At 40.3% G+C, this 21,239-nt stretch overlaps 1 protein-coding gene across 1 annotated transcript in view; it reads right to left on the bottom strand.

Moving 5' to 3' along the window:
* The window catches only part of MCMDC2 (minichromosome maintenance domain containing 2), a 58,646-nt gene that overhangs the window by 19,150 nt on the left and 18,257 nt on the right, over positions 1-21,239 (bottom strand). The window contains exons 9-12 of the mRNA XM_074386722.1: positions 20,268-20,505; positions 12,570-12,775; positions 6,115-6,281; positions 4,908-5,087 (exon numbers count right to left, since the gene is read on the bottom strand). Coding sequence (XP_074242823.1) covers positions 4,908-5,087; positions 6,115-6,281; positions 12,570-12,775; positions 20,268-20,505 — 791 coding nt within the window. The remainder of the gene's footprint in view (positions 1-4,907; positions 5,088-6,114; positions 6,282-12,569; positions 12,776-20,267; positions 20,506-21,239) is intronic.

Here is a 21,239-nt window from a genome sequence, read left to right as displayed (position 1 = left end):
TTTTATTACATAAAAAAGAGTAAATGCCTGGGGCCATCCTGAAGTCATTGAACACTTTAAATCACAATGTTATACCTGTAAAGGATTTTAAAGTTTACCCAGAATAATTTCCTCCCTCTCAGTGCAAAAATGTTCTGTGTAATATGTTTGAATGACTTTACAAGGTCTTTGCTCCGAGTGAAAGGCTCACCTCCCTCAGAAGCTCATTTGCATCTGAATAGCTTTAATTCTATGACAGTTTATTTCCTTAAAACTTTCTGTCATTGGCCTAGAGCTACTTGTCCTCCTTACTTCCCTTCCTTCCTTTTATAGAACACTTAACACGTGGTATGAGGAAAAACTTTGTGTTAACTTTGAAGGTGGGATTTAGTGATTGAGTAAGATTTGAATAGAGAATAATTCTACAACACAATGATTATCACTGGTTTTTCTAGTTTTGCGCTTTTTTTTCTTTCAGAGTCAGTGATTCCTAGTTCCCAAAGTCCTTCTCTGTGACATAATTTCCAGATTTTTTACTATCCTAGTTATTTTCTACTTTTTCAGTTCAGATAACCACAGGAAAAATTAACTATAATAAGGTTGCTATGTTTTTTTTCTGACACTATCTACCTGGAGAAAGGTTGCTATTAACTATAGAATTTATATTATTTATTTATTTATTTATTTTTGAGATGGAATCTTGCTCTGTCGCCCAGGCTGGAGTGCAGTGGCCCGATCTCAGCTCACTGCAACCTCCACCTCCTGCGTTCAAGTGATTTTCCTGCCTCAGCCTCCTGAGTAGCTGGGACTACATGTGTGCACCACCATGACCAGCTAATTTTTTTTCTTTATATATATATATATATATATATATATATATATTTTTTTTTTTTTTTTTTTTTTTTTTTTTTGAGAAGGAGTTTCACTCTTGTTATCCAGGCTGGAGTGCAATGGCGCGATCTTGGCTCACCGCAACCTCCGCCTCCTGGGTTCAAGCAATTCTCCTGCCTCAGCCTCCCGAGTAGCTGGGACTACAGGCGTGCACCACCATGCCCAGCTAATTTTTGTATTTTTAGTAGAGACGGAGTTTCACCATGTTGACCAGGATGGTCTCGATCTCTTGACCTCATGATCCAGCCGCCTCAGCCTCCCAAAGTGCTGGGATTACAGGCTTGAGCCACCGTGCCCGGCTCTTTTTATATTTTTATTAGAAACAGGGTTTCACCATGTTGGCCAGGCCGGTCTTGAACTCCTGACCTCAGGTGATCCGCTTGCCTCAGCCTCCCAGAGTGCTGGGATTACAGGCATGAGCCACCATGCCTGGCCTAAAATTTGCATTTTAAATATAACTTTTTAAAAAGTATATAGAATTTCCTATATTGGACATGTCCTGGATTGGATATATCCTAGCTTCTTTCTTTATTCTCCACAACTCTCTCCAGGCTTTCAGAACTGGATAATAATACTATTAATAATATCCGGCCAGGCATGGTGGCTCACGCCTGTAATCCCAGCACTTTGGGAATCTGAGGCAGGCAGATCACAAGGTCAGGAGTTTGAGACCAGCCTGGCCAACATGATGAAACCCTGTCTCTACTAAAAATACAAAAAATTAGCCAGGTATGGTGGTATGTGCCTATAACCCCAGCTACTCGGAAGGCTAAGGCAGGAGAATCACTTGAACCCAGGAGGCAGAGGTGAGCCAAGATGGCACCATTGCACTCCAGGTTGGGCAACAGAGCAAGGCTCCGTCTTGAGAAAAAAAAAATACTATTAATAGTATCAATAACCCTCTCTAAGTTCTCTCTAAGGTGGCATGATGATGAGCCACCAATATCCTCCTTCAGGAAAGGACCTGTTTGTTACCCCAGCTACTAAGATTGCTGTCAGCTCCTTTAGGGATTATCTCAGGACAGTCCATATCACATGAGTGATTGAGGCAGAAGTGGGGGAGGACATTATAAAGTCTGGAGGTATTGACAGAAAAGCTTTCCCCAATAAACAAACACTGGCACACTAAACTCCATCTCAGTCTGTGTTCTGGAGAGCTCAGGCTGCTACAAATTCCATCCACTCTGATTTGTGTGACATTTATCTTCCAGAGAAACCATTTTTACTATTTCACTTTTTACTATTTTTACAGTTCACTCTACAACTGTTCTCTATAGTCTGACAAACCAAATATAAAATCTTCTGCTTGTGCAAGACTTATTGTAAATATGTAAAACAAAAACAAAAACAAAAACAAGAAATCTTTGGGGCCGGGCACGGTGGCTCAAGCCTGTAATCCCAGCACTTTGGGAGGCCGAGGCGGGTGGATCACGAGGTTGAGAGATCGAGACCATCCGGGTCAACATGGTGAAACCCCGTCTCTACTAAAAATACAAGAAATTAGCTGGGCATGGTGGCGCATGCCTGTAATTCCAGCTACTCGGGAGGTTGAGGCAGGAGAATTGCCTGAACCCAGGAGGCGGAGGTTGCGGTGAGCCGAGATCGCGCCATTGCACTCCAGCCTGGGTAACAAGAGTGAAACTCTGTCTCAAAAAAAAAAAAAAAAAAAGAAATCTATGACTCCAAAATACAATTTCTGCTCCAGTCAAGCTGGTCTTAATCATTTTCCATGTATATTAATTTCTACTTTTATGTCTTTGCTCCTACTATTAATTCTACTTGGAACACCTATCCTTTGTACATCTAAATTTTACCCTTTCTTACAGCCCAACTAATATCCACCCTCTTCCATGAAGTTTTCCCAGCTTCTGCATTCTACATTGATACCTTCCTTTCTGAATTCCTAAAATACCTTAGAGTCAGCACCACTTAGCTTAGCACTTATATTTTTCCTTAATTATTTTATGTATTTTATTTTTATCTCAATTAAATGATAAAGTGGAAGTTTATATTTCTGTGAGAATATAAAAGAATAGAAATAGGCTTTCTTCACATATACCCCAAAACCTAAAATGCAATTAAAAAAAAAAAGAAATAGGCTTATATATGTGAAGTATTCAGTAAATACCTGAATAATTAATAAATCTAGATTGTTTTGGCTTGTTTCTCAGGAAAAAAATGGGCAAAATTTCTCAGGGTTATTAGCTTGTCTATATTTAGTACCCTAATTCCTACAGACTACCTTTTTCCCATACAATGAAAACCAAAACCAAAACCTTATTATATTATAAATATTATTTTTTCTATTCTATGTGAATAAACAATGCTCAGAATTCATTTTTTAAGTCAATTTCACCTTTCAACCTTTTACTCATGCAATATGCTTACAAGGAAGGTAGATATAAAAAAAAAATTAATGACTCATAGACCTCCACTTTCTGATATCCCCTGCCTTTTATCTATCATACCCAGACATGTGAATTCTACTGTGGACAGATTATTTTGAGTAGTTAAAAAGTTTTCAGCTGTAAATATGTGAGGAACTTTAATAGCTATAAGAATTATTACTAAATTTACATCACCTACTCTCAGGTTCTCTGAACATGTCATATATGTTTTGATGTCAGTGATTTATGCTACATATTCCCTAAAGTCAGGACTCAAAGGCATTCATCTAAGGAAAATCCCTTTGAATAGACAGTAAAATGTAAATAACTGTATATCTATATAGCCTATTATAATTATTCTCTTTTCTTCTTGTTTGTTTTGTTTTGTTTTTGCGACAGAGTTTTCATTCTGTTGCCCAGGCTGGAGTGTGATGGTGCCATCTTGGCTCACTACAACCTCTGCCTCCCAGGTTCAAGCAATTCTCCCACCTCAGCCTCCTGAGTAGCTGGGATTACAGGAATGTGGCACCATGCCTGACTAATTTTGTATTTTTAGTAGAGAGGGGGTTTCATCATGTTGGCCAGGCTGGTCTGGAACTCCTGACCTCAGATGGTCTACCTACCTCAGCCTCCCAAAGTGCTGGGGATTACAGATGTGAGTCACCACACCCAGCAGCCTATTATAATTTTCTATAGAAAAATTCTATTCTGATTTTCTTTCATTGAGATTCTTTCAGCTATGCTGATTTGGACAATGGTACAAAGAATAAACTCAGAATTTTAATATTCATTACCTAACACAGTTATTTGTTTAATCACAGTCCTAAATAATTCTAAATGATTTTTCTTTTTTTTTTTTTTTTTTTTTTGAGACAGAGTTTCACTCTTGTTACCCAGGCTGGAGTGCAATGGCACGATCTTGGCTCACTGCAACCTCTGCCTCCTGGGTTCAGGCAATTCTCCTGCCTCCGCCTCCTGAGTAGCTGGGATTACAGGCACGCGCCACCATGCCCAGCTAATTTTTTGTATTTTTAGTAGAGACGGGGTTTCACCATGTTGACCGGGATGGTCTCGATCTCTCGACCTCGTGATCCACCCGCCTCGGCCTCCCAAAGTGCTGGGATTACAGGCTTGAGCCACCGCACCCGGCCTAATGATTTTTCTTTCTTTTTTCTTTTCTTTTCTTTTTCTTTTTCTTTTTCTTGAGACAGGCTCTTACTCTATCACCCAGGCAGGAGTGCAGTGGTACAATCTTGGCTCACTGCAACCTTCACCTCTTGGGTTCAAGCCATTCTCCTGCCTCAGCCTCCTGAGCAGCTGGGGTTACAGGCGCTCACCACCATGCACCACTAATTTTCGTATTTTCTGGTAGAGACGGGGTTTCACTGTGTTGGCCAGGCTGGTCTCAAACTCCTGGCCTCAAGTGATCTGTCCACCTTGGCCTCTCAAAGTGCTGGGATTATAGGCATGAGCCACCACACCAGCCTAACCCTAAATAACTTCTATACAATGTCTTTAAAATGTTAAAAAGCTGTAACCAATTGGAATAAAAGAATCCTCAACAAAGAAAATCCAGCGTTCAATAGGGCTTCTATATAAATTGAGAAACATTAGCACAGGCTTCTGGGTAACTCTTTTATTTACCTTTACCTTTTCAAAATCTTCAGTTGTAAACTGTCTAGAAGCCACATAAAGCAGCCCTTCAGGATTAATGGCTTTCTTCAAAGTATGCTGCACAGTAGGAAGAAATGGGTGGCAGGGAGATGACTCATTGCAGTTAATCAATAAACCAAATGCCTCCACAAGGTTAGCAGGAATCAAACTGCAATCCTACATCAAACCAAAAGGTAATAGGCAAACATTAAACTTTGTAATTTTCACAATTTTGAAATAATTACTTAAAAAGTAATTATTATATGTTATTATCAATTTATATTAATTATAATTTAAGGTATTTTTTGAATAATCTGGGAACTTTTTGGTGATTGATTTTTTAAAGCCTCTTTACTGAGTATTTTCTTTTTTTTTTTTTTTTCAGGCAGAGTTGCCCAGGTTGAAGTGCAATGGCATGATCTTGGCTTACTGCAACCTCCACCTCCCAGGTTCAAGTAATTCTCCTGCCTCAGCCTCCCAAGTAGCTGAGATTCCAGATGCCTGCCACCATGCCTGGCTAATTTTTGTATTTTTAGTAGAGATGGGGTTTTGCCATATTGACCAGGCTGGCCTTGAACTTCAGACCTCGTGACCTGCCTGCCTCGACCTCCCAAAGTGCTGGGATTACAAGCATCAGCCACCGTGCCTGGCCTACTGAGTATTTTCTTTTTCTTTTTTTTTTTTTTAAGATGGAGTTTCACTCTTGTTACCCCCCAGGCTGGAGTGGCACGATCTCGGCTCACCACAACCCCCGCCTCCTGGGTTCAAGCAATTCTCCTACCTCAGCCTCCCGAGTAGCTGGGACTACAGGCCGCGCCACCATGCCCAGCTAATTTTTGTATTTTTAGTAGATACAGGGTTTCAGCATGTTGACCAGAATGGTCTCGATCTCTCGACCTTGTGATCCACCTGCCTCAGCCTCCCAAAGTGTTGGGATTATAGGCGTGAGCCACCATGCCTGGTCCTGAGTATTTTCTTATACATTATTCATTAAGGGCTCTCCACCTACCTATTCAAATAGTAATTTCCAGTGAGTAGAAATCTGATCTACATGGTTACAAAAATTACAATTTTTAAACAAGTGGGTTATCATGTAGTTCTGATACCCAATAACATATTAATAACAAAAATAGTAAGATGTATTAAAATTTGTGACTAAATTTATTGAACAACATTCTAAGAATAAAATATACATATACCTTACCATCTGACCAATTAGAGTGTTGATTTTCTGTGCATTTCTCCTTGAAGATGAATCCATATCAACAAAAGACCAGAAACTGCACTGAACTGGAAAAGTCATCTGTTGATCAATATCCTCCCCAAACTTCTTTCCTGGGATGTACACTGTGATGCTTCTGCTCTCCAGAACTAAGTTACAAGATATTATCTATTTGTTATTTAAGTTCATTTTGGTCTAAATGTCTACAAATTAATAACATATTCTTATATAGAATTATACTGTCTTGACTTTGAATAGTGAAAGAAAGTAAATTTGATTGTTTTGCAAGACAATGCTCTAAGTTAGAGCATCTGCCATAAAAAGAACAAGGCAAAAATATATATTTGAAGTCTTATATGTCCCATGACTTGATGAGAACTAGGAGTCCAAAGCATGTAGCTAGAATTGTGGCTGGGCACCTGAGTGGACTAGGCAGTGGACTAAGAGATTGGTCATATAATACAGACTTACATGAGAGGCTAAAATTAAATCATGTTCTTTTATGTGGGGAAAAATGATAGAAAGCAGACCATCCATGTGGGAGTGAGAGAGGAAAAGACAGATAATATGAACTACAATGACTTGGGGAAATGTATCTCAAATTCAACATGTTCAAAAGCAAATTCATTGTCCTCCCTCCTCCCACTTAAAACCCAAACAGGCCAGGCATGGTGGCTCATGCCTGTAATCCCAGCACTTTGAGAGGCTGAGGTGGGTGGATCACCTCAGATCAGGAGATCGAGACCACCCTGGCCAACCTGGTGAAACACCGTCTCTATTAAAATACAAAAAATTAGCAGGTGTGGTGACGTGCACCTTTAGTCCCAGCTACTCAGGAGGCTGAGGCAGGGGAATCACTTGAACCCAGGAGGCAGGGGTTGCAGTGCGCTGAGATCATGCCACTCCAGCCTGGTGACAGAGCAAGGCTCCATCTCAAAAAAAAAAAAAAAAAGGAACACTTTGGGAGGCTTACACAGGAGGATTGCTTGAGCCCTGGAGTTCTAGACGTGCCTGAGAAACTTGGCAAGACCCTGTTACTACAAAAAATTAGCCAAGCATTGTGGCATGTTACTGTGGTCCAGCTACTTAGGAGGCTGAGGTGAAAGACTTGCTTGAACCCAGGAGTTCGAGGGTGCAGTGAGGTATGATGACACTACTGCATTCCAGCCTGGGCAACAGAGTAAGACCTTGTCTCAAAAAAAAAAAAAAAAAAAAAAAGGAGAAGAAAAAGAAGGAGAAGGAGGAGGAGGAGAGGGAGAAGGAGAAGATGGAGAAACAGACCAGGGCAGTCATGAGGACCACATATGTTTTGATTTCAATTATAGTCAGCCATCCATGTCCGAAGGATCTGCATTCAACCAACCACTGATGAAAAATATTCAACCAATCAATAAATAAAACAATAACAACAATAAAAAAACAACACAGTATAACAATTTGCAAAGTATTTACATTGTATTGACTATTATAAGTAATCTACAGATGATTTAAAGTATACGGGAAGATGTGCAAAGATTATATGCAAATACTATGCCATTTTATATGAGGGACTTGAGCATCTGTGGATTTTGGTATATGTGAGGCCCTGGGACCAATCCGTGGAGAATACTGAGGGAAGACTAAAGTATGCAATGTTCAGAATAGGCAAATATATAGTAACAGAAAGCAGTTAGTGTTTGCCAGGGACTTTTCGGGAGTAGGTGACAGGAGGCAGGGACTGGGGGGTTGACTGCTAATGGATATGGAGCTTTCTTTTGGGGTGATGAAAATATTCTGAAGTTAGTGGTAATAGCACAATTCTGAATTATTCTAGAAAGCACTTAGCTATACACTTTCAGTGGTGAATTGTATGATGTGTGAATTTCAATAAAACTGTTACAAAAAATGTAATAGTAGTAATTGCCATTCTATTTTTTTAGAGTATGTTGCCTAGGCTGGAGTGCAGTGGCTATTCACAAGCACGATCCTACTATTGATCAGCACAGGAGTTTTGACCTGCTCCATTTCCAACCTGGGCTGGTTCACCCCTCCTTAGGCAACCAGGTGGTTCCCGGCTCCCAGTAGGTCACCATATTGATGCCAAACTTAGTGCGGACACCCGATCAGCATAGCACACTACAGCCCAGAACTCCTGGGCTCAAGTGATCCTCCCACCTCAGCCTCCCGAGTAGCTGGGGACTACAGGTACGTGCCACTGCACCCGGTGTTTTTTATCTTTCTATTGTACAATACTCTTATCTTTCTATTGTACAATGCAAATATATGAGCATTTATCTCATTTGTGGAACCACTAGTATTTTGCACATTGATATATATTTTGTTTTTACCAGAACAGTGGAAATGCTACACAAAACAATTTTTATTTTACTTATTGATATGCATACATTTTAATTCTTGATATGCATACATTTCACTAATGCTCTCTACCTTCAGCTTACTGATGAGTGAGGAAGGAATGGAAAGACAAGGAACTATGGATTTGCCCTTTCTTTTTTCTCCTGTCAGCATTTTCAGTGTGAGTGGTTGGCAAATACAGGAAAGCAACCAAATAAGAAAGAGTATGATAGGACTACTTGGTCATTTGTGTTTCTTAAAAGGCCAATGCATTGCCTTCTTTCTGCATTAGAAGCATGTCTAGTTCAAATGAAAAGCATGACTACTTGAAGTTATTAGCACTCCCTCTTACTCAGTTGAAAATGTGTTGTTATGGAAATATAAGTGCATCCATGACACATGGGAGTCCAGCAACAATCAAAGATAGTACAAATTAAATGTGTTAGAAAGCTTCATAGTGATCACAAATGCTGTATGAAATAGGGCAGGAAGGCACAGTTGAAACAGGCACGCATCTGTCTCCTCTTCTCACACTCAAGTGCCATTGACTCACTGGACTTTCTTATAATACAAAGATAAAATTATTAAAAATTTGAAGATGATGACAGCAGAGTTTTAAACCAAATGCCAAGCTCTTGTGGGGAGACAACATATTAGCAGGGCCAGCTTTATGAGTGTGTAACAAGTGCAATTGTACTGAGGCCCTCCTCTGTACTAGCTAGATGTTCTACCATCTTTTGTTGAAAAAAAAATCTCCTTTTACCACTGACTAGCTTTGGTGCTGTAGTCAAAAATCAATTGACTATAAAATGTGGGTCAATTTCTATACTCTCTGATATGGTTTGGCTGTGTCTCCACCCAAATCTCTTCTTGAATTCCCATGTGTTGTGGGATGGGCCTGGTGGGAGGTAATTGAATCATGGGGGGCAGGTTTTTCTCATGCTGTTCTCATGGTAGCAAGTAAGTCTCACCAGATCTAATCGTTTTAAAAAGGAGAGTTTCCCTGCACAAGCTCTCTTTTCTTGTCTGCCACCACATGAGACGTACCTTTCACCTTCTGCCATGATTGTGAGACCCCCTTCAGCCATGTGGAACTGTGAGTTCAGTAAACCTCTTTCTTTTGTAAATAACCCAGTCTTGGGTATGTCTTTATTGACAGCATAAAAACAGACTAATACACTCTCATTTTGTTTTTATTGCTTTTTTTGTAGAGATGGGGTCTCAGTGTGTTGCCCAGGATGGTCTGGAACTCCTGGTCTCAAGCAATCCTCTTGTCTCAGCCTCCTAAAGTGATGGGATTACACATGTGAGCCACTGGGTGCAGCTAATTTCTGCATTCTCTTATAAAGTGAAACAATATGCTATGTGCTCTGAGCATACTTGTACATTCATGCTGATACGCCAAGAAGGCAAGGCTCTGACTGCTCTTTGCTCAGTCCAAGGCGGTCCATATCCCTGCTATTTATAAATCTGGCCCAGCCAGCATTACTCTAATACAGAACCAGACAATGACATTATAAGGAAAAAACCCTACAGTTCAATGTCTCTCATGAACATAGATTTTTCAAATCATCAACAGCACATCAAATCCAACAACGTAGAAAAAGAATTATACACCATGATCAAGTAAGCTTTATCCCAGGTACGTAAGGCAGGTTCAATGTTCAAAAATCAATTTATGTACTTCATCATATCAACGGGCTAAATGAGAAAAATCATATGATTGATAGTGGCAGAAGGCAGACAGGTTCCTGGGAGGATAGGGGCAGGTCCTTGGTGGAACCTTCAGGAGGGAGACAGCCTGAAGCCTGAAAAACAGGCTGCCAGTTCCAAGTGGAGTTCACTACCTGAAGTGAGAACTTCCTTAACGCCTTTTAGCCAATCAGATGGTGCTTTTTCTGCACATGGACCAATCAGCACTTGACAAAACCCCATGTCCATTTATGATTTTAAAAACTTCCTCCAGCCAGGCACAGTGGCTCAAGCCTGTAATCCCGGCACTTTGGGAGGCCGAGGCGCGTGGATCACGAGGTCAAGAGATCGAGACTATCCTGGTCAACATGGTGAAACCCCATCTCTACTAAAAATACAAAAAATTAGCTGGGCATGGTGGTGCGTGGCTGTAATCCCAGCTACTCAGGAGGCTGAGGCAGGAAAATTGCCTGAACCCAGGAGGCAGAGGTTGTGGTGAGCCGAGATCGTGCCATTGCACTCCAGCCTGCGTAACAAGAGCGAAATTCAGTCTCAAAAAAAAAAAAAAAAAAACAAAACTTCCTCCATTCTTAGCCCATAAAAACCCCAATCTCCAGCTGGGTGTGGTGGCTCATGGCTGTAATCCCAGCACTTTGGGAGGTCGAGTTGGGCAGATCCCAAGGTCGGGAGTTCAAGACCAGCCTCCTGACCAACATGGTGAAACTCCGTCTCTACTAAAAATACAAAAATTAGCTGGGTGTAGTGGTGGGCACCCATAATCCCAGTTACTTGGGAGGCTGACACAGAGAACTGCTTGAACCTGGGAAGCAGAGGTTGCAGTGAGCTGAGATTGTGCCACCACACTCCAGCCTGGGGAACAGAGTGAGACACTGTCTCAAAAAATAAATAAATAAATAAATAAAACCAAACGACTCAGACACAGGTTGTGACTACCTGCCTGCAGTTAGGAACTACCCACTTCAGGTCTCCTGTCTGCTAAAAGCTGTTCTACCACGCAATAAAACTCTTCTCTACCTTGCTCATCCTTCAGTTGTCCACATAAGCTAATTCTTCCTGGACATGGGACAAGAACTTGGGATCTGCTGAACAGCAAGCACAAAAAGGGCTATGACACTTTCCTGTGAGGCTTGCTGAGCTGAGTGGGAGCAAAAAGGGCTGTAACACTTTCCTAGCCAGCTCACCAAGCTGTGAGTGGTGACACATTCTTGTTTGTTGGACTGTGGGAGTGAAGAGCAATGACCCTTCTGGAAGCCCAGACCTCAGGATTTCCTGAGTCAGAGCTGTAACACTGTAATTCTTCTGCCCTCTGCCAGCTTTGGGTGGCTGCCCCACAAGACAGAAAGTGGTGATGGGCTGGGCCAGCCCAGAGCCACGGGCTGGAGTGAGGCAGTGGACTAAAAGAGCTGTTAACATGTGCCCCCATTCACTGAGCTGTGGACAGCAGGAACGAGAGAGCTGTAGCATGCTTCCCCCAACACCCTGGGGCTCCACAGTTGCTGGTGTCTCCAAGTTTTCAGAAGCCACCACGTTCCCCTCATCCAAACACCAGACCCCACAGTGGAAGCTACTTGCAGTATGCCTGTTCCAGCTACAGTCTCGCTTGAAACCAGCACCTGTGCCAACACCTGGAATTGCCTGCCCTACCACAGCAGTCAGTGTGCCTGGCTGTGCACAGTGGCCAGACCCTGCACTCGCTCACGCTCACACCACTTGCTGCTCTGCACCTGGCTTGCCCTCAGCAGGTGTGGGATCTGGACCGGTAGTGTGAGCCAAGAGCAGCCTGCTGGCCCAAGTGGGCAGAACAAGCCCAGCAGGCAAGAATGAAACTCAAGCAGAGATGCTGCCAGACATAGAGGTGTCTGGCTGGAGAAGCAACACCCGAAGGATCCTGCGACATGACCATATTAATAGATGTAGATAAAGCATTTGACAAAACCCCATATCCATTTATGATTTTTAAAACTCTCAGAAAATTAGGAATAGAGAAGAACTTCCACTGATAAAGAATGTCTACAAAAAATGTGCAGCTAACATCATACTTAATGGTGAGAAACTTGAGGCTTTCCCACTCAGATCAGGAATAAGGTAAGGATGTCCCCTCTCCACACCACTTTTCAACTTTATACTGGAAGTCATAGCTAATGTAATAAGACAAAAAGAAGAAATAAATCTGGTCCATTACAAGCTCCTGTGTTAGCACACTGAGAGTGAAGGCTAAAACAGTGCATTTGCATATTAAATTTGTTTTTGCTTATAAAATGAGAAAGGGCATCTAATATAATTTCTCAAACCCTCAGACACATGCAATACTATCCTAACTGTTAAGTATCTCAACATGGATGAGAGTATAGCTTAAACAGATGAAAATTAATTTCAAAAATATTGTTTACCTGATTGAAGCTGTTCAAGTTTATCTTTTTTGTGTGAAGCCAAGTCTCCTATAAAGCAGATACCACCTTTAGCTAGCAAAGCACTGCCAGCTTGAATGCTAACTGCTCCAGTTCCATACTTATTCCTGGATAAAGTGGGAAAAATTTCAGTAGAGACTGGATGACGTATACCACGAGGAACAAGGTTTATGCTAAAATTCAAAAGCCTAGGGAAAAAAATAAATTTTTCATAACTATTATTTAATTTTTAAAAGTCACAATGCTAATTAAATTAAATTAAAATTAAATTAAATGTTAAATCTAATTTTACTCTGTGTTTATTGAGCAACTGTGATACACCAGCTATTGTGCTAGGGATAAAAATATATATGACCAACATGGTGAAATCCTGTCTGTACTAAAAATACAAAAATTAGCTAGGCATGCTGGTCCATGCCTGTAGTCCCAGTTACTCAGGAGGCTGAAACACAAGCATCATCTGAACCTGGAAGGCAGAGGCTGCAATGAGCCAAGATTGTGCACTCCAGTGTGGGTGACAGAGCAATATTCTGTCTCAAAAAACAAAACAAAAAATATATAAGAGACCTCCTGGACCTTAACTTGGAAAGCTCAGAGTCTAAAAAGACAGACATAAAAAACTAAAATACAATATGATATGTACTAAAATGTCTTTAGAACATACATGGTGGCCGGGTGTGATGGCTTATGACTGTAATCCCAACACTTTGGGAGGCTGAGGCGGGTGGATCACTTGAGGTCAGGAGTTTGAGACCAGCCTGGTCAACATGACACAACCCCATCTCTACTAAAAAGCACAAAAATTAGCTGGGCCTGTAATTACACACTTGTAATCCCAACTACTGAGAGGCTGAGGCAGGAGAATTGCTTGAACCCAGGAAGTGGAGGTTGCAGTGAGCTGAAATCACTTCACTGCACTCTGGCCTGGGTGATGGGGCGAGACTGCCTCAAAAAAAAAAAAAAAAAAAAAAGAACATCCATGGGAGTGGGAATATTATTTCTTCCTGGAATGGAGTCAGAGAAAGTTACAGAGAGATGACATTTGAATTAGGCCCTCTTGTTTTTATGGGTTGCTTTCTTTTGCTATTTAGAATTTTTGTATCAGACTTGCTAGTGTCCCATCAAAACTATCACTCTGTTACTTCTGTATCATGGCAATTGTGTGGTTTTTGTTTGTTTTTGTTTTGTTTTGTTTTGAGTCTCAGGTGCCAAGATTGTAGTGCAGTGGCGTGATCCTGGCTCACTGCAACCTCCACATGTCGTCAGGGTGGAGTGCAATGGAGCAATCTCGGCTGACTTCAACCTCCACCTCCCAGGCTCAAACGATTCTCCTTCCTCAGTCTCCCAAGTAGCTGGGACCACAGGCACAAGCCACCATGCCTGGCTAAATGTTTTTTTGTTCTGTTTTGTTTTGTTTTTTGTAGAGACAGGGTTTCATGATGTTGCCCAGGCTGATCTCAAACTCCTGAGCTCTAATGATCCTCCTGCCTTGGCTTCCCAAAAGCACCAGCATTACAGGCTTGAGCCATTGTGTCCAGCCAAATTTTTTCTTTTTTTAAGAGACAGAGTCTCATCCGTCATCCAAGCTAGCATGCAATGATGCAGTCATAGCACACACAGCCTCAGACTCTTGGGCTTATGCAATCCTCCCTATTCAGTCTCTCAAGTAGCTGAAACTATAGGCATGGGGCACCCGCCTGTCTCATGGCAATTCTTGATATGTCATTTTTGGTTTCTAACCTCTTTGCTAATTGCCTCAGCTCTTCATATCCCAAATTGAAATTCTGAAAAAGGAATATGATTACCTTAGCTTAGCTTTCAAATCTTTGCCACAGAAATCATAGCTTGCTGGTGCAATCAACTATGATGAGTAGACATAGACATGTGATATAAAAGGGGATGATACAAAAGTAGGCATAGACATGCAGTGCAAAAGAGGGTATGATGTAAATAGGTAGATGGTATAAAATATGTCTAGTGCATGTACCATTCTAAGGAATTTGGATGTTAGTTTGAAGAGATATAAAATGAGAGAGGAATGCTTAGAAAGAATCCTTTGCAAGCCTATAAGGAGTGGTTCTCTACCACAGTCTGCACTAACCTTACTGGGGGGATTTAACAAATTCCAATGCTAAGTGCCACCACAAACCACTTATATTAGAAACTCTAGGGATGAGACACAGCCATAAATATTTTTTAAAAATTCTCCCAGGTGATTCTAATAGGCAACTAGGCTGAGTGCTTAGTGATATGGGACAATGAGCTTTAAATTTGGCTACACATTGGAATTGGCTAAGGAACTTTTAAAACTACTGATAGACAGAAGGTCACAGAATACAAAGTCAAAGTACAAAAATCAAATTGCATTTTTATATATTCATAGCAAACAATTAAAAATGAAGTTAAGAAAACACTACCATTTTAGTAGCATCAAAAATATCAAATATTTTTGGAATCAATTTAACAAAATATTTGCATGACCTTTATAAAAATATCACTGAGAGAAATTAAAGAAGACCTAAATAAATGGAGAGATATGCCATATTCATGGATTGGAAGACTCTATATTATTAAGGTGTTAATTCTCCCCAAAATTGATTTACAAGTTAAATACAGTTCCAATAAAAATACTCAAAGGTTTATTTTTGGTTGGTATTAACATACTAATTTGACTGGGCATAGTGACCCACATCTGCAATCCCAGCACTTTGGGATGCTGAGGTGGAAGGATCACTTGAGCCCAGGAGTGCAACACCAGTCTGGGCAACATGGTAAGACCTCATCTCTACAAAAAAACTAAAAAATTCGCCAGGTGTGGTGGTGCATGCCTCTGTTCCCAGCTACTCGGCAGGCTAAGGTGGGAGGATCACTTGAATCCAGGAGTTTGAGGCTGCAGTGAGCCATGATTGTGTCTCTGCACTCCAGTTTGGGCAACAGAGCATGATCCTGTCTCAAAAAATAAACTGATTCTAAGAATTATTTTAAAATGCAAAGGATCAAGCTGGGCGCGGTGGCTCATGCCTATAATCCCAGCACTTTGGAGGCTGAGGCTGAGGTGGGCAGATGACGAGGTCAGGAGTTTGAGACCAGCCTGCCCAACATGATGAAACCTCGTCACTACTAAAAATACAAAAATTAGCCAGGCAGAGTGGTGTGTGCCTGTAATCCCAGCTACTCAGGAGACTGAGGCAGGAGAATCACTTGAACCCAGGAGGTGGAGGTTGCAGTAAGCCGAGATGGCACCACTGCACTCCAGCCTGGGCAACAGAGCGACTCTCTCTCTCAAAAAAAAAAAAAAAAAAAAAAAAAAAAAAAAAAAAAAGCAAAGAATCTCATTTCTTTTTAATATTTAAAGTGAAGGATAAAGGTGCATTACTTGATTTCAAGACTGAACATAAAGCGCCGGGCGCGGTGGCTCAAGCCTGTAATCCCAGCACTTTGGGAGGCCGAGGCGGGTGGATCACGAGGTCGAAAGATCAAGACCATCCTGGTCAACATGGTGAAACCCCGTCTCTACTAAAAATACAAAAAACTAGCTGGGCATGGTGGTGCGTGCCTGTAATCCTAGCTACTTAGGAGGCTGAGGCAGGAGAATTGCCTGAGCCCAGGAGGCGGAGGTTGCGGTGAGCCGAGATTGCGCCATTGCACTCCAGCCTGGCTAACAAGAGCGAAACTCCGTCTCAAAAAAAAAAAAAAAAAAAAAAAAAAGACTGAACATAAAGCTACAATAATCAAAAAGAGTACAATACTGGTATAAGTATAGACAAATACTTTTCAAAGTATTAAAAAAGAGTTCAAAGAGATTTACACCCAGTTCAATTTTATACCCAGATTTTACTCTGTTTGATTGCTTTTGAACAGTAGTATCAAAACAATTTAATGGGGAAAGGAAAATCTTTCAACAATTAGTGTGGAAAAATTGGATAATGCATGTGAAAAACATTAACTTTAACTCATGCTTTCTACCAATCTCTGGGAGATTGAGGCAGGAGGATTGCTTGAGCCTGGAAGTTTGAGACCAGCCTAGCAAGACTTGATTCTACAGGAATAAATAAATAGTAAACTAAAATTATAATGCTTCTGGAAGAAAACATTTTAAAACTCTTCATGACCTTGGGATAGACAAAGATTTCTTAAACAGAAGTCAGAAAACACTAAGCATAAAATAAAATAATAAACTGAACTTCATCAAAACTAAAAAGTCTGCTCATCAAAGATACCTTTAGACAATTTTTAAAAAACCTTTATACCTGGAGAGAAACTTTATAATACATACATTTGGCAAAGGACATGCATCGAGAACAGCTAAGCTAAAAAATGAACAAAGGACTTGAACAGACACTTCATTAAAAAAGTTATGTGAGTGGCCAATAAGCACATGAAAAAGAACTCAAATCAATAGTCATCAGGAAAATGCAAATTAGAACAATGACTTATCCGGCTGGGCACGGTGGCTCACACTTGTAATCCTAGCACTTTGGGAGGAAGGTGAGTGGATCATGAGATCAGGAGATTGAGATCATCCTGGCTAACACGGTGAAAAAACCCCATCTCTACTAAAAATACAAAAAAGTAGCTGGGTGTGGTAGCACATGCCTGTAATCCCAGCTACTCAGGAGGCTAAGGCAAGAGAATTACTTGAATCCGGGAGGTTGAGGTTGTAGTGAGCCGATATCACACCACTGCACTCCAGCCTGGGCAACAGAGCAAAACTCTGTCTCAAAAAAAAAAAAAAAAGAGCAATGACATATCATTTCATTCCCACTAGTATGGCTAAAATGAAAAGGGCTGACAATACCAAATGTTGACAAAGATGGAAACAAGAGGAACTCTTTATATTGTTAGTAGAAATATAAAATGGTATAACCACTTCGGAAAACTAGCAGTTTCTTCCCTTTTTTTTTTTTTTGAGACAGAGTCTCGCTCTGTTGCCCAGGCTGGAGTGCAGTGGCACTATCTTGGCTCACTGCAACCTCCACCTCCTGGGTTCAAGCAGATCTTGTACCTCAGCTTCCCAAGTATAGTTAGATCTACAGGCACTTGCCACCATGCCTGCCTAATTTTTGTACTTTTAATAGAGATGGAGTTTCCCCACATTGGCTAGGCTGGTCTCAAATTCCTGACCTCAGGTGATCTGCCCTCCTCAGCCTCCCAAAGTGTTTGAATTACAGGCATGAGCCACCATGCCCAGCCAACTGGCAGTTTCTCAAAAAGTTATAAATCTACCTCATGATCCAGCAATTCCACTCCTAGGTATTTACCCACGATAATGAAAATACATGTCCACAAAAAGACTTTTACAAGAATGTTTACAGCAGCTTTATTCATAATAGTCAAAACATGCAAAACCAAATGTCTTCCACTATGTGAACAGATAAGTGAATTTTGGTACATTTGTATAATGAAATGCTGCTCATCAACAGAAACAATGAACTACTGATGTACACAACTGGTTCAATTCAAAAACATTTTGTTGAGTAAGAGAAAGTAGACCTAAAAGAGGATACACTGTATAATTTCATTATTTGAAGTTCAAGAACAGGAAAATTGATCTATGGTGACAGAAATCACCAGTGGAGATAGGAAGCGATTGGAAGAGGAAATGAGGGAAATTTCTGTGGTGATAGAAATGTTCTATATCTTATTGTGGTGGTGATTAAAGGAGTATATGTATTTGTCAAAACTCATTGTTTTTTTTAGTGATTATAAGATCTGATTATTTCACTGTACATAAATTATACCTAAAAAGAAAAAAACAAACCAATCTCTCACACAGCCCCAAATATCATTTTTAAAAAATCAAAAGGTTAATGTCAAACAGACAGAGAAAGGCCTTAATTTACAAGCAGCACAAATCACAAATAAACAACATAATTTAAAAAAAATCAAGAATGGGAGGTTCATAGAAAAATAATACATGTTTAATAAGTTTTATATGATGCCAAAAGTTATTTCCAATTAAATAAATGCAAATTAAAATAAAATACAAATTTCTACCTATCAGATTGTAAAATTTTAAAGTTTGATAATGAAGTGAGAGGATCACTTGAGGCCAGGAGTTCAGACTTGGCAATATAAGGAGACTTTATTTCTATAAGAAATTTAAAAATTAGCCTGGTGTAGTGGTGTGTGCCTGTAGTCCTAGCTACTCAGGAGGCTAAGTCTGGAGGATCACCTGAGCCTAGGAGATTGAGGCTGTAGTGAGCCATGATCATGCTACTGCATTCCAACCTGGTGACAGAGTGAGACCCTGTCTCAAACAAACAAACAAAAATAACAAAAATAAAAGTTTGATAATACCAGAGTTGGTGAGGCTGTGAGGAAACAAATACTCTATTATTATTATTATTATTTTTGAGATGGAGTCTTGCTCTGTAGCCCAGGCTGGAGTGCAGTGGTGCGATCTTGGCTCACTGCAACCTCCATTTCCCGAGTTTAAGCGATTCTCCTGCCTCAGCCTCCCGGGTTGCTGGGACTGCAGGCATGTGCCACCATGCCCAGCTAATTTTTTGTATTTTTAGTAGAGATGGGATTTCAGTGTTAGCTAGGACGGTCTTGACCTCCTAATCTCATGATCCACCCACCTCAGCCTCCCAAAGTGCAGGGATTACAGGCATAAGCCACCACTCTTGACCATAAATACTCTTCTGTTCTGTTAATAGAAGAATAAAGTGGTAAAATCGGCATTTGGTGGCAATTTAATTTTAGCAAAACATAATCTGTTCAATTAAATTACTGTTAATTTGAATTTTATATTTTTCTATTTTAAATTCATTTTGTAAATTTATTTTATGCCTTGGAATTGTGTACAAGATACTAAATAAGGAGCTTATTCCTGGCTTTGTGAATATTTAAACAACTTTTTAAAGGAAAAGGTACTTGCTAGTAGGGAGCCACAAAATGCTGAGTAGAGGCTTACTCCAAAGTTAGGATGATGTTCCCCGCAAAAACAGTAATTATGGCACTTCTTTTTTTTTTTTTTTTTTTGAGACAGAGTTTCGCTCTTGTGGCCCAGGCTGGAGTGCAATGGTGGGATCTTGGCTTATTGCAACTTCCGCCTCCCAGTTACAAGTGATTATCCTGCCCCAGTCTTCCAAGCAGCTGTGATTAGGTGCCCGCCACCATGCCCAGCTAATTTTTGTATTTTTAGGAGAGATAGGGTTTCACCATGTTGGCCAGGTTGGTCTTGAACTCCTGACCTCAGGTGATCCACCCACCTCAGCCTCCCAAAGTGCTGGGATTATAGGTGTGAGCCACCATGCCCAGCCTAATTACGGCACTTCTAACAACCTTATTTGGATGTAGTGAGTCAGTATTATTGATTGGAATATTGAAGAAAGATAAGAAAATGGTTTGTTTGTTCCTTAGGGGGAGGATTATTCAAAACGAAGTACAGAAAGAGAATACAGAGCTAGGGAATGGGGAGAAAGGAAGACTGGGAAGGATGTATTTACTTACAAAGGTCTGAGTGGGGAAATTAGTTGAAACTTGGAGTAATTCAATTTATCACTTATCAATTTATCTTTCAAAGGTTTCAAATTTTATTGATAAGGATTGATTTAAATATTTATACTGGCTCAGAAACATTCTAAATATTCTTCTTGTAATAATGCTCATGGAAAGGATGTATGCAAATCTGCGACCAATCAATATTTGTAAAAGTTCATGTCACATATTTACCTGTCTGCAAGTAGAGTATCACTTGTTATTATTAAAATATCCAGACAATCTTCCAGTTCCTTCTTACGGTCAGTTATCTGTACCAGACTCATCAACAAACAGAGCTTGAGCAAATTGTAAGTCCCAGGAGGAGTAATTTGCGATGCAAAGATATTGGCAAGTATTGCTGTAAATTTCCAGCATGAGCTGGAAGTTAAGGAGAGAAGACACCTGAAGTTGTCACTAATTCCTGAAGGAACTGAAAGTAAATATTAACATATATATTAGAAAGGATTTTAAAACAAGAAAACACTATAGATATTTAATTTCCTTTATCTAAAATGTTATCAAAGTATACTTCTAATAATGCCTATTCTTTTTCTTTTTCTTTTTTTTTTTAGAGAGACGAGATCTTGTTATGTTTCCCAGGCTGGTCTTTAACCCTTGGCCTCAGTTGATTCTCCTCCGTTGGCCTCCCCAAAGTGCTATGATTAAAGGTCTGAGCTACCGTGCCTGGCCTTTAAATTCTTAGAAGGATATTAAATTATAATTTGAGGTCATGCTAGTTTATCATTTCTATCTCAGGGAATGTAATGCAAGGAAGAAGTCACCCTGTGCGTTCACGTAGATTGGCTGTGGGTTGCAGGCAAATTTCTTATTCTTCTCCTTTTAAGATCTATGTGAGCAAACCAGATCATGGAGCTCCTGAATTGCTGTGTTTGCTATTATATTTCTATGTATCGCCTTCAAAGAGGAATAATAAGCAGAATGGGAAATATTTGAATGTCACTGTTAAATGGAAATATTTATATTCCACTACTTTGAAAGCACTGTACTGTATTATACTGTAAAATTCTAGATCTTCTCCATCCTCTCACTGTCTATCTCCTGAAAGAAATGAGTGATTTATCCAATTGATAGTTTGGGTGAAACGGCTGTGCATGTATAACCCAGTCCCATTCTCCTTTCTGGGCTGCCATCAGAGAGCAATGA

The sequence above is a fragment of the Saimiri boliviensis genome, chromosome 15 (assembly GCF_048565385.1).
Source record: "Saimiri boliviensis isolate mSaiBol1 chromosome 15, mSaiBol1.pri, whole genome shotgun sequence".
Classification (NCBI taxonomy): domain Eukaryota; kingdom Metazoa; phylum Chordata; class Mammalia; order Primates; family Cebidae; genus Saimiri; species Saimiri boliviensis.
The sequence above is the reverse complement of the archived record's forward strand: the minus strand, read 5'-3'. Positions and strand labels throughout refer to the sequence as shown.